The 14,394-nt window shown below is 40.1% G+C and overlaps 1 protein-coding gene across 9 annotated transcripts in view; it reads left to right on the forward strand.

The window, feature by feature from the left end:
- Positions 1–14,394, forward strand: part of CARMIL1 (capping protein regulator and myosin 1 linker 1) — a 360,331-nt gene that overhangs the window by 217,226 nt on the left and 128,711 nt on the right. For all 9 annotated transcript variants that reach the window (XM_065581995.1, XM_024102104.3, XM_065581992.1 and 6 more), the window contains 5 exons: positions 835–932; positions 1,276–1,346; positions 1,467–1,540; positions 8,707–8,782; positions 13,066–13,154. In XM_065581995.1, the coding sequence (XP_065438067.1) occupies positions 835–932; positions 1,276–1,346; positions 1,467–1,540; positions 8,707–8,782; positions 13,066–13,154 (408 nt within the window). The remainder of the gene's footprint in view (positions 1–834; positions 933–1,275; positions 1,347–1,466; positions 1,541–8,706; positions 8,783–13,065; positions 13,155–14,394) is intronic.

A 14,394-nucleotide genomic window follows, 5' to 3' on the forward strand; every position in this document is an offset into this window, starting at 1 on the left:
ACTCTCATTGGTGATGTAAAATAATGGGAGCAAGAGATGAGCCAGGTACAGAACAGGAATAATTGAGCCTTTGGTGTCAGAAGGGCTATGCACGATAAAAACTACAGTTGAAGACTGTGTCTAAAAAAAGAGACACAGTTGCAGCATGGTCTCAGGTGGTAATGACTATATAGTCGAACATGGTAGCCCTGTTGTTTTGGGGGCCTTGAATTAGTGGACAGATGCCATGAGGCTACGTTGCTTCAGTGAACCATGGCTTTGCGTCGTTTGCCCTTGCTAGTGTGAGGGAAATGGGATAGATCACTCCAGGAGTCCTGGGATTAGCTCACTGGACAGGAGAAGGGAAAAATAAATACTTAGGGCAGGTCTACACTTAAAATGCTGCATCGGCGCAGCTGCAGTGCTTAAGTGAAGATGCTCCCATGCCAACAGGACAGCGTCTCCCCCCAGCTTAGTTAATCCATCCCCAGAAGAGGCAGTAGCTGTGTCGATGAGAGAAGCGCTCCCACCGACAGTGCTGTCTACACCAGGGGTTAGGTCGATATAACTGTCGCTAGGGGGTGTGGATTTTTCACACCCCTGAGTGACATAGTGACACTGATATAAGTCTGTAGTACAGACCTGACTTTACTGTTTCTGCAGCTTTACATTTGGGTTTGAGGAATAGACTTGAGGTGTATTAAAGATGCTAATATTTTCCTTTATGTGCACAAACATATGACACATACATAAGATTATATTTAAAACACATGTAAGATTTGTGTGTGTGATATATATGTGGATACACATGTACAAACTTTTTAAAATTAAGCATTTCTTCCCTCTTGCATGTAGGAGAATCATGAAAAAAGTAACTATGGAGCCCTCAGAAAGACTGGCTAATCTCCAGGCACTGTGGGATAGCCAGACTGTAACAGAACTGGGACCTTGTGGTAAGAATGAAATTTTAAAGCTGAAATGTAAAAAAGTTGGAATCATCAGCGTCAGGAAGTTCAATTCTATTTCTGGCAGAACCTAGTAAAGGTGTAATTTAGTTTTAAGGTGTAATTAGCACAGAGTAGACTCCTGATTGGTGGATGAAGATGCTATTTTTAAAACTTCATTGCAACCTGCCGTATGTGATAGACAACATACTATAGTCTTGGTCTGTTTCAGCTTCTGCCTGCAGTATAATGGATAAGTTTCTGAGAGGGAATGAGGGTGAGTTTTGAAACATTGTGCATCCTGTTGTTGTTGTTTGCTGTAGTGAAAAGTGTTCTTTTATTTTGTTTCCAGGGGGATTTTCACAAATGTATGCATGTGTTTGTGACTGGCTTGGATTTCCATATAGGGAAGAGGTACAGTGGGTAAGTATGTATCTCACACTGAGGTTTATTTCAGCTAACTATACAAAAAATGAGAAGCTGCAGACTGCGAAACTAAGAAAAACAGTTTTCCCAAGATGTGTTTTTGTGCATTTACAACAGGATGTGGATACAATCTATCTGACCCAAGATACCAGGGAGTTGAATTTGCAAGACTTCAGCCATCTTGACCACAGGTGAACAATGTTCAATAAATATAATATACTTCTGGGGGAATTTTGCATAAAAAAATTAAAAATTCTGCACCCAATATTATAAAATTCTGCATATTTTATTTGTCAGAATAATACAATATAATCATGCCAGTTTCAATTATTTTGGTAATTTTTTTCAAAATACCTGTCAGCAAGTATGTCTGTAATAATACAGAAAACAAAAAAGATTCAGGAAATGTTTTTTGACAAATAGATTCCTTACTAGGCATATTAATACAGAACTTTGAGTAATAATTCATTTAAACTACAATACAGAAACGGATTTCCCGCATCCCTCAGAAACAGTGCAAAGGCTTAGGGGAGTCAGGAGCAATGGAGGAGCTGAAGGAGAGGGACATAATTGCTGGGAAGGAGCCTGGGAGTGAACTTGGAGTAGTGTTGGGTGTGGGTGGGAAAAGCATTGAACAGGGGATTTTTGGGGGGCTGAAGGAGGAAGGGGTCGTTAGGAAGCCTCCCCCATGCAGACCCTGACTGACTCCTAGCCTTTCCCATTCAGTCAGGCCCATCTGCGCCGTCCCATGTGTCCCTGCACCCCCTTCCCCCATCCCCATGTGTCCCTGCACCCCCACTCAGCTACCCTTCCTCCCCCTGTCCCCATGTGTCTGTGCACCCCCATTCAGCCACCCCCGAGTCCCCATGTGGCTCTGCATCCCCACTCCCATTCAGTCCTTGCCCCAGTCTGTCCCCCCCACTAGCTCTTCTGAATCCCAGTCTGTGTGACCCCCCCCTGCAGCCCCATGTGTCCTGCTCTGTCTGCCCCCCCTCCCATGTCCCATGCCTGTGGGTAGGGTGCTGTGAGGAATGCACCTTCTCCTCCTTCCTATGAACTGCTGGCTGCTCCAGCTGGTGAGCTGACTGCCCTCCGTCTGACACCACAGCAGCCCCTGGTGGACAAAAGGCATAACTGCAGCGCCTCTCCAGCAGAATGTATTTTCTGCAGAGAAAAAAAAATCTGCAGAGGACATGAATTCTGCATGTACCCAGTGGCACAGAATTGCAGTGGCACAGAATTCTCCCAGGAGTAGTAGTAATACTCTGAAAGTCATAATTTTCTCCTTTCATCTTAACTAGTCCTTCCTAAAGGGTTGATCCTTTCCCATGTAAAATGGAGATAGTCTGAGAGCTGTCAATTGGGGGTTGCCTGATGGAGTGGTTTTACCCCTCAGTTTAGCGTCTACAAAGCTGTTCTTCCCCATCAGCACAAAAGCCATGCAGAGCATAGTTCATTTTGGAGCGTACTTAATTACTTACATTTTTTCCACAAGGGCAGTGCAGTGAGTTTGTGTTTTTTTCCATCTGAGTTCACCTTTTTTAAATTTGACTTACTCATGAAATTAGCCAATAGATGTTTTTCTGTCTGAGGCATGACAACTTGAAGGTTCCTTTCTACATCTCCTAAATAAAGTGAAGAGTCAAACTGTGTTGACTTTGCTCCTGCAGAGTCTCCTTCCCCTTTTGCGTAGAGCAGGGGAAATTAGTTTTGCCAACAGTCTGCAGAAAATGTAGAAATTATCTGTTGTTCAGAAAGTAGAGACTTCAGCTGGAATGGAAGTCATCCTGGATGTGCTCACTGATAGTTTGTTTGTTTTTCTCTCTCTAATTGAGAATAATTGGGGAGCTTGGAAACGGAGTATGAACTGCTTGAGTTCTGCTAAGTATGAAATTTGGTTCACTGAATGCAGCAGTATAAGGACAGTGGTTTTCAGGAAAGCTAATTTTGAATACATGTAGTATGTAAGATGCAGTGGGAAGAAATATTTAATTTAAATTCCACCGGTCTGGAAGAAAACAGGGAAACATTGAGACACTATAATTAAGGTGTGGCAGACTGCAGTTTCTCTGAAAGAAGCATGAAAGAAATAAGAATCTGCCAGAAAGCTGAGGTTTAAAATCTTATAATGGAAAAGGGAAAAGCAGGAGGCAGGCAAATAAGAATATTCAGTCAAGGTTTCCTGAGGCAAGATAAGGACAGCAAAAAAGCAGAATCATTCCATACAAGCCAAACAGGCAAAGAAGCATAATAGTTTAAAATGTATTGCTGGTGAAAAATACCAGAGAGAATGTCGGGGTTCATCAGTAAATGAGATGAGGTTATGAAAAAATTATTTAAAAATGGCTTCCTTACTTATATGGAAAAGAAGTTTGAACCATTAGTCAGTAAGGAAGATCCTGTAAAAGTATTATCTATTGATGTGCAGATAAAAGTAGTACTTGAAAAACTGAAGCATGTATGGTACAAATCAGCTGGTTTGGATGCCAAGCATCCTAAGATCTGAAAAGAATTGATTAACAGGCTTATTGGAGCACATGCAGTTGTGTTGCAGAAGATGCACCAGAGAATGCAACATTGAGTTTTGTGGTCCAAAGATTAATAGCTAGGGAATCAGAATATCATTTTAAGATGATGATAATTTCTAGCAGATGGCCTATTACTGCTCCAGATCAAAGATCCAATAGTTATTAAGGGACATTGACAAGTCACAAAGCCTTTTGTGATGACAGGACAAGACCACTGCAGCATCCCAAGATTTGGAAATTAGATAAGAGAGAATTTGTGTGTGGAAACCTGCTAAAATGCTGGTACAAACTATTGGGAAGCCAAGATCTTATAGTCTCAATTAAAGATATTAGTTATGAGATCTGAGATCCCAGTCTGACCCAATAAGATTTTCAGGGCAAAAAGTATATTTGTATGTGTTTTGTAATGTGTCTAGAACACTGAGGGTGCTATGAATAAGCAACAATAATATTAATTTACCAACGTTAGTGAGAGTCTTGATTTTTACAATACTATCATACATCCTACAGACCAGACTTTCAGGATCATTAAAATGCTATGAAAACTATTGTAGCTCAGCACCCTGTCTTGTGAGGTAACAGTACAGTGATATGTCATGGTGATAGGAAATAAAGTGGTGACCCTACCTCAGTGTTATTACCATGCATTCCATGCACTGCACAAATGCTTATATTTTTCCTGAAATGTAAAATATTTCTGTTAAACCTGTTTTGCAGGTGCACATTTCTGCTAGAGGTCAGCATAAAATTTCATGAATTATAGATAAGAGTTTGGGAACCAAGGTTGTTTAACACAGTAGCACTGTATAACAGAGTTCGCCACATGGGAATACTCCTTCTTACGTTTTATTCGAAGGTGTATTGTGCTGTGAACCAGAAAATTGTTTAACCTACCCAAAAAAAATAAAATAAAGTGCAAAGAGCTTGCTTAGCTTAGCAGCAGAATATTCACTTGGGAAGCATATATTTTAGTATGCTTGAACTTGCCATAAATCTATGAATTGTCTGGGGAAAGTGTGAGCAACCTTCAATTGGAAACTTGTGTTCTTTGTTTTAAAAATATTTCAGTATTTAGATTTCTCACCACCTTTAAACACACCGGGGACAAAGGTGTTGAAAAACATGAATTCGGTGGCAAAGCTTGGCATTGTTGAGACTTACTGAGATTTTCTGCATTTCCTTTAATGCTTTTGTGTTGTATACAGTATTCTTTTTGTAAATAACCTTTTATTTTTCAATAGCGAAGTAGTTAACACACTAACTTGTAAATATAAATAACTAAATATAAATTAGTGAAGAAAAGTTGTGGAAAATCTCTATTTTTGGAAGTGATCAATAATTAATCATTTTATTTAGCATTCGTTCTCATTTCCCAGCAAAAGCACTGATGTCACTGTACAGCATACACAATGTAATAAAAAAAAGTAATAAAAATATTATAAAATATCATTTTTTAAATCGAAATCTCAAGAATGAGTGAGGTGGAGAAGAGAATTAAGAACAGGAAAGGAAGGGATTGGAAATGAGGTAAAGTAATAGACGTAGGGCTGACAGCATTCAGAAGCACCTTTTCAAATACAATTAAACAAAAATACCCTAAGGTTCATCGAAAATGTGAAGGATGAAATTAGGTAAATTTCCATGGGGAGCAAGTTCTACACAGTAGAAAGTAGTTGTCTTGCCATCTTCACGCATGATGGGTGGGAAGATGGGATCCCTAAACAGCTGAGTTGTGTGAGCGCAGATACTGATACCAGTCATATCAGTTGATAGGAGTAGGTCTTGAATATAATTAGGGGCAGGAATTAAGGATTTATAAATCAGCAGTGTCAGTTTAGAGTCATCCGTCGCTTTATAGACAGACAATATTTTTAAAAACGGATTTTTTTTAGGATCACGATAGCTCAAATGAGTGAGTAATCATGTTGAATAAGTTGTAGCTGGTTGATGGAGCAGCACTACTGAAAACCTTGAAAAGAAGGAATTGCAACAGTTGCTCTTCTAACCACAAAGTTCATATATATACATATGGTATAAATATGTGTATCTGAGACAAATTGCACAACAGAAAAATAAATCTGCGTTTGTACCATGTCCCATGCCTAGTTTTCCAAGGCCAAGGCAATGACAAAAGAGACACCAAGGTTCTTAACCTGATTCATTACCTTCATACTAATCCCATCAAGTGGAGTCACACAGGAGAAACAAGCTTGTTTTGTATAGATGACCTCTACTCGAAAGCAAGACTTCTGTTTTTCCAGGCTTGAAGGTGAAATAGTCCTGATTTATACATCTAGCAATATTCAAATACTACTTCACAGCTGAGACCAAAATTGCAGAAGCTGTTGGACAAGAGATAAATCCTTCTGTATCATCATGCCGATGATACTGTACTATATGTTTGGAAATGAATTTACCAAGAGGCTTCATGTATATATTGAACAACATGGGCGATAGGCCCATTCCTTGTGGTGTACCATATTTCTATATCTAAACTAGACTATACAAATAACCTTCTTGTATATTAGCTTTACAGTTGGTGTACAACATTATTTTGCTGCACATCGTCATTCTCTTATTGTGTTAGAGATGGCCTTATATTTCAGAATATAGAAAGCCACAGTTCCTGAAAGAATATAGTCTAGTCAGTGTTTGTCTGAAACATTCATTAGAATCACAGGTGCATCTGAGTCTCCACTTTTTTAATATCCCCACCAAAAATGATTGAAATAAAACAGGTAAATGGGGGGGAAAATAAAGGAAAGAGGAGCTGTGTGTACAGAGAAGATGCCTGCCCAGTGCATGCTCCTGGATCGAAAGCTTGGGAAAGAACAGTCAAAAAAAGCTAATATTTACAGATTGTGCCCCATGAAGATTGAAGTTCAGTTTGCACTAGCACTAGGTAGATTTAGAATATTTACATATACAGTAGCTACAGTAGAACCTCAGAGTTACGAATACCAGAGTTTTGAACTGCCTGGCCAACCAGACACCTCATTTGGAACCAGAAGTACGCAATCAGGCAGTAGCAGAGACTTTAAAAAAAAAAAAAAAAAAAAAGAGGCAAATGCAGTAAAGTACTGTATTAGTAGTAAACTACTACTACAGACAGGGCTGGCTCTAGGCACCAGCAAACCAAACACGTGCTTGGGGCGGCACATTTTCAAGGGCAGCATTCTGGCCATCTTTTTGTTTGTTTTGTTTGTTTGTTTTTTCTTTTTGCTTCAGGCGGCAAAAGCCTAGAGCCGGCCCTGGCTGCAGCAGTGCATCGTGCCCTGGGGCCACTGCGGTTCACGCCACGAGGGAGCAGCACCTGCACCTTGTGGCTGGGCCGGGCAGGCTCCAAGCGGGGGAACACTCGGGCGGGGGCCGCCCCTCTGGACACACAGAGCTGCCTGCAGATGCCGTAGGGCGGCTGCCCCCCAGCACCGCAGTCGGGGCTGAGCGAAGCAGCCCAAGCCGTCCAGGGACTGCGGCAGGGCGGCCAGAAGCAGCAGCAGCAGCGGGGCCATAGAGGGCAGGGCGCTGCCGTGCGGGGCCCGCGTTGGGCTCTCCAGGACTCTGCTCCCTCTGGGGCTACCCTGCCCCGGCTCCTCAGCCCCCTGCCGGGGTGGTCCCCCGGGTCTCGGCCGGTCCTGGAGGCGGGAGCCCTGGCTGGAGGGACCCTGGGCTGAGGCGTGGCCCGGGAGCACCGCTGCTTACCCCGACCCTGCCAGCGCCAGACCGGATGGAGGCGAGGGGGGAGCAGGCAGAGTCAGCACTGGTGGGCGGGAGCCCAGGGCTGGGGGCGACAAAAAACCTAGAACCAGCCCGGAGTAAAAAAAAAAGGGGGGGGGGGGGAGTTTAAATTTTTTTTCCCCAAGTTAAACTGTTTCTGGGCCTGTTTCATTTAAAGTAAGGTTTTGAAAGAACAATCATAACATTTTCTTCAGATTTGCAAACGTTTCAGAGTTATGAACAACTTCCATTACTGAGGTGTTTGTAACTGTGAGGTTCTACTGTATGTCCTAGTTTCTACTGGGCAAGACAAGGGTTTATAGAGTGATTTGTGTGTGTGAGTTTGTGTCCCCCCCCCATATGTATTAATGTGGGGGAGGGGAAGATTATCTGACTGCTGAGTATTACTACGTAGCATACTAAATGCTGTGATAATATTTGATATGTTACTCTGCTCCGGGGTTGCATGCAAAGGTTTTTAACAGCATGCCTTTACCAGTGTTTATTTGTGGAGAAACTAACAGAAGTAGAGCAGATCAAATTAAGAATCTTGGAATAAGGGAACAGGAATCATTTAGAATTTCAGTTGTGAAATCCCTTTTACAATTAGGAGAGGGTTTGTGCTGAACGTTACATTATCCTTTTGCACGGCCCCTGTTTCCTTGGGGGATATGACTTGAGAGAAGAGACAAGGAGATGTTGACTAGAATTAGTCAGTCACAGATTTATATTAAATCATCAGGCTGCCAAAAAGCTTTTAGTATCATGCTCAACTATAATTAATGGTGATTAAGAAGCTTAAATATGTCACAGGCTGAAGAAAAAGTAGTGGTATGACTAGGGATGTCAGCTCAGACAATTTCCTGTTTAAATATTCATATGGATATTATTTGACCAGTCAAAAAATTCATATTAAAATTAAGGCAAGTCATACCAAATCCAATTGATTTCCCCTCTCCACTATTTGTATTTTTAGAATGCAGAGCTTTCTAAAATCCTGATAATTGACTGTTAAAGAGTCAAAGTAAATTAAGTATATAAGAATAAGTGTTCAGCTGACGAAACTTGACAATAAGTGTGAACAGTGTTTAAAAACATTTTTCTTTTTCTAGAGACTTAATACCTATAGTTGCTGCCCTGGAATACAATCAGTGGTTTACAAAGCTGTCCTCTAAGGATCTGAAATTAGTAAGTAATAAAATGAAGGTGCATCTAGTGTTATCTGGCTTTGCTGTATTTTATAGCACACTGTAACCGTTCTCAGAAAGATGCATTTATTTATCAATGGAAAGCTGAGTAGACTCAGTCTGCTGGAAAATATTTTTTTCTAAAAATCAACTTGCAATAACATTTAGTTAATAAAGTTTACAAAGTTTATTTGATATAGTGATGCCACAAAATACTTCATTGCTTATTTTTAGCTGTTTTCAGCAGTATTGTATGACTAAACAAGAAACCATTTTGGGGGGTGGGGAATATTTGGATTGTGTTTGCACTGCTCTTGCACTATTGAAAGTAGTCTTTCCTCTCACTCTGCATTACATCCTGATGAAAAGAAGCATCCACTTTCTTGGAGTGAAGACAGTCAGATTTAATAATAAATATGTAATCCTGTAAGATAATTACCTCGTTCCCCCAAACCAGCAAGGTGGACTGGAAGAAACTGTTAAAAATGGCTGATTATTGGATGACTTTAAACTTAATAAATCAAAATAACTTTTTTATTTAAAATGTTAAGGTTAATTCTCCCAGATGTAGTTATTGTTTTTCAAGCCTGCCCAAAAATCTTTCTTCATATCGAGAATTGGATTCTGTGGATCATAAAAATGAAGGACCAAATTTGAATTGGTGCAAATGTATTGACCTCAAAAATTTGCTTGTAGCTTTCCCCTCAGTAGTGTCACATTACATGAAAACCTGATCGCTAGTGATGTCCTGAAAGCTGTGGTATCTGAAAATAGCTTTAAGAATAAATGTAGAAAGTGCACTTTCCTTTCTTCTTTGGAGACCTAGTTTCAAATCCTGACGTTAAAGTGAGGTGGAATTGAGTTGGGTTATCTTGGTCTAGTACATATCATAAAACCACCACCAAAGAATGTGGCACAATTGGTAGTCTCTGCTTCAGAGGCTCAGGACTGAAATTGAAATAGTATAGTATTGCAAGTCTCAACTGAAGTATATTGTTAAAGCTATTCAAAGAAGCGTGGTCAGTATTAGGGCTGATCAAAAATTTTCCATCAAAATTGTTTGTGATGGAAAATTGGTTTAAAAAAAAATCACAAAAAGTGTCTGCTTTCTGTAGAAAACTTCCACTTTTCTTCCTAAAAACAAACAAACAATCAAACAAAAACCAAAAAACCCACACCCAAGCACCCAAAGACTGCACTATTTCTACTAACGATCAAATAGTTTGATATGGACACGTCACTACAATGTTTAATGGGATTTGAAGTTCTGGTGCCTCATGTCCCTATTCTCCTCTGTGGGCCTGGCTTCTTAGCTGGACTACATCTCCAGTGATGCACCCCTCACCAAGAGGGGGACTGTGGTGCATCACGAGAGACGTATTCTGACTAGGGAACCTGCCCTATAGAGGAGAGTGGGAGCATAAGGTATCCAAACTACAACTCCCATGAGGTACTACAGCAGCATTTTTAAATTGGAATCTTTGCTTTTTATCTGAAATCTTTGGGTATTTGCATTTCTGCCAAAATCAAAATTTTATGTTGAAAATTTAGACAACTAAGCTTTTGTCTTCATTTTGTCAAAATTTTCTGTGGGGTAAAATATCCAATTTTTCAACCAGTTCTACTTAGTACTGTCTTGTCTGACTCTCAATTGGAATATGCAGTGTAGTTGTATCTATTTCGGTCCCAGGATATTAGAGAGACAAGGTAGGAAGTTGACAGAACTTGGTCCAAAAATGATATTACCTCACCCACCTTGTCATAGAATCATAGAATATCAGGGTTGGAAGGGACCTCAAGAGGTCATCTAGTCCAACCCCCTGCTCAAAGCAGGACCAATTCCCAACTAAATCATCCCAGCCAGGGCTTTATCAAGCCGGGCCTTAAAAACCTCCAAGGAAGGAGACTCCACCACCTCCCTAGGTAACACATTCCAGTGCTTCACCACCCTCCTAGTGAAATAGTGTTTCCTAATATCCAACCTGGACCTCCCCCACTGCAACTTGAGACCATTACTCTTTGTTCTGTCACCAGTACAATCTGCATTATGTCTCAATTTGAGTGACAATTAGCTTAGTGATCATGAAAGCAAAGGGCTAACTACAGTGGTGTGAAACCTTTTAGCACGGAAACCTCAAAACCAGCAGTGCTTGGACTATTTCCTGTTCCAGGAGCTGATTAGGGTTGCTGTCAGACATTGCACTTTTCTCAGGACACCAATATAGACGTTTGTGTGCAGGGGTTTAATAACAACAAGCTTATTTGATGTCCATCCCCTGAAAATCTGGGAGTGAGCCAGTGATGGTTTCAGTCAACCACCTGAGAGCTTTGGGCACGTAGTAAAGCTCAGTGAGGCCCACCAAAAAGGCACCTGAAGGGGTTGCTGGTGGGGCAAGGGGATGAGGAGGGACATGGGGCCGTGTTTGGGGAGGGGTGTTTTAGAGAATATATGTAGAGGGAAAGCGTGATGCAACTATGGTTTCTTTAGGAAACGGTTTTATTTTGCTGGGATTTTCTTGAGGTTTCTTTGGAGTTCTGGGGTTTGTACAAACATAAGACTTTTCAAACAAACCACAGGAGATGCAATCTTAGCAAACGGAACCTAGTGTCTTTGATTTGCTGAAACTGATTGAATCCAATTAGCAAGTTTTGTACAGCTCTAAAATAAACCCACTTCTTATAGTAACTCCTTAATTCCATACACTCAAGCTGGCAGTCAAAAATATCCGGAGGATAATACAAAAGCTGATTGATTGCTAAATCCATATTATAATGACATTACTGAAAGCCAGTTTAAGAAAAACAAATCCAGAATCAATACTATGTACTGCTCTTTGCATCTCCCACTATGACACTGTCTTTGGTAGACACCGCTATACCTTTCTCAGAAACAGATTAAACCACTCATTTGTAATCACACTGGTATACCAACATTGATCATATTCTCAGTTACTAAAATATAAGATAGGTTTCAGAGTAGCAGCCGTGTTAGTCTGTATCTGCAAAAAGAACAGGAGTACTTGTGGCACCTTAGAGACTAATGTTAGTCTCTGTTAGTCTCTAAGGTGCCACAAGTACTCCTGTTCTTTTTGTAAAATATAAGAGTGCAGATCAATGCCTGTGGTGATAGAGAAGTGACAGTCCTTAAAACACCAGTACAAACTGCATAATGTAAAAGGAGGACTGAAAGTAGATTTTTCTCCCCTCTGTGTTGTAGAGTTGTTGTTTTTTTTTAAATGAGTTGAGAACTAGACTGAAAAGCTAAAAGGCTAAGAAATTTAGCTTTAGAAATTGATTGAACTGTGGGGTCAGACACCAGGTAGACTCTCAGACCCCAATACAAGTGTCGTGGGGGCACTTTTAATGGGGAATGATTTATTGGCCTGAGCAAAATCATCTTAGCTGTCATGGTCATGACAAAAGCTCAGCTTCAGACCTCTAATGGAACCTTGATTTTGTGTGTTGGGGGACCAGAGTTCAAAAGCAAAACAAAGAATAAAATAAAAGTGAGGCGATAGTATTATTTGTTGTATATTGATCTTGGGATCACAGCTGAAGTAAAAATTTAAAACTACAAAATTTCTCTCTTCACCTTTATCCTCTCCAACATTAGCAAATTAATAGCATAAAAGCAGCTTTATTTTACTCTAATGTTATGGCTCATCGTGGATCCCACAGCTGCCCATGCAAATTACTTATTACAAAATATGACTAATGTAAACATGGTGGGGTGTGTAATGGCTCGGTGTGGGTTAGCAGGATCCACATTAAAATACCTGGAGCACACTCCCCAACCACAAAGCTCTTTCATGGAGTGCCTGCAGCCAGAATGTGTCCCTTGTGGGTCTGCATTGTGATACTCCTGTTTCTGGTTTTGTGGTCATTCTAGTTTAGGCTTATTAATTATGTCTGTTCTGTAAAAGATTATCATGGACACAAAGTTTTTAAATAAGTAATATTATTAATCACACAGTTTTTCTGTCAGAAATAAGATTTTGTCCTGTTTTGTTGGCCTACACCTTGAGTGAGTCTCTGTTAGTTTGCCTCTCACATACCAATTTCCCACTTAGAATCTTTCCCAAATGAATTTTGCTATCTTACATCCTCTTACTGGGTTTTGGAGGCTTCTCCTACTATTATTATTTTTTGTATTGTGGTGACTAGGAGATCCAGTTATGGCCAAGGCTTCATTACGTGAGGCTATTCCTAGCTTACAGCTGTATATTTTCGGTGATGTAAGAATGTTTTTGCTTTAGTAATATTGTTATATCGTTTTCATGGCAGTCCACTGATGTCTGTGAGCAGATCCTGAGAGTGGTGAGTAGATCCAATCGATTGGAAGAATTGGTATTAGAGAATGCCGGGCTTAGAACGTAAGTAATTTTTTAAAAAAAATTACATTAGTTATGATTTACCCATAGGACCATAGAAAGTAGACTGTGTGATAGAACTGGTAAAATACCTAATATAAAAATTACCACCCTGTTCCAAAGAGCTCATGGTCATATTTTTCAGAGGTTGTAAGTGTTCATAAACTGCACTGGAGTCTCTGGGGGCTACATGGGTTAGCACCTGTGAAAATGAGGTTGTTACTTATACTTATTTGTTCCTTTACAAACGAGGAAGCTGGCTGAACAGCTGGTAGCTGTGCAGAACAGACAGTTTTAGAAGTCATTTGAACCTTAAATAACTCACGATTTCCTCTCAAAATTTAGTTGCCAACATTGATATGAAAAACTTGATGCTCTTTTAGAAAACACTATGTTCGGTTTCTTCACTATAATAAGGAATCCTGTTGGACAACAGATTGCAGTATGGATTTTTTTATGTTGGTGGCGGACACTGTCTGTTAAGATAGAATGAATATATCCTAATATTCAAACTAGAAAATATACTTCTCTGTACTTTTACTTGTGGTACTTAAAAAGCAAACAAAAAATAAACCTCTTACAGTAGTCATAAAAAATGAAGACATTTAGAAATAATGCGATTTCACGCTTAAATGCTCCAGCACTACTTCAGTACCTTAACCGCCTCCATTTCTTGTGAGAGGCAGCAAATTCTTACAATCTCTAGGAATTAGCCCAAAAGTTAAACTTGTCAACTAGGATTTGCTGTGGCCCTTTAGAAGTACATTGTGTGCTCCATATTAGAGTTGGAGTGGCGTATAGCTGCCCTAACCCCCCATTGTGCTAGGAGTTGTATATTCAGATAGTAAGACACAGTCCTTGCTCCAATGAATTATTAATCTAAACAGACAAACCAGAAGGGTGGGAAAAAGGAAATATTATCCTCATTTTACAAATAGGAAACATAAGCACTAGGGAGTAAGTGACTTTCCCCAGGTCACTCCAAGTTTGTGGTAGAGGTTGGAATTAAACACATCTCCTGATCCCCAGTTCAGTGCCTTAATGTCCATCATTCAAAATGTAACAAGTAACTGACTGTATCATTAATTTCTTCATATTTTGTGTCATTTTACACAGTAAAAACAATTTGATACGATTATAAGGTTATTGACTGTCCTGGCACGTTGCCTACATTAACTTGTCATATATAGGTCTGGTTTTGACTTTAAGAGAGCTTGACTGACAATCATCCCTGAGACTTTTG

The sequence above is a fragment of the Chrysemys picta genome, chromosome 2 (genome assembly GCF_011386835.1).
Source record: "Chrysemys picta bellii isolate R12L10 chromosome 2, ASM1138683v2, whole genome shotgun sequence".
NCBI classification, from domain to species: domain Eukaryota; kingdom Metazoa; phylum Chordata; order Testudines; family Emydidae; genus Chrysemys; species Chrysemys picta.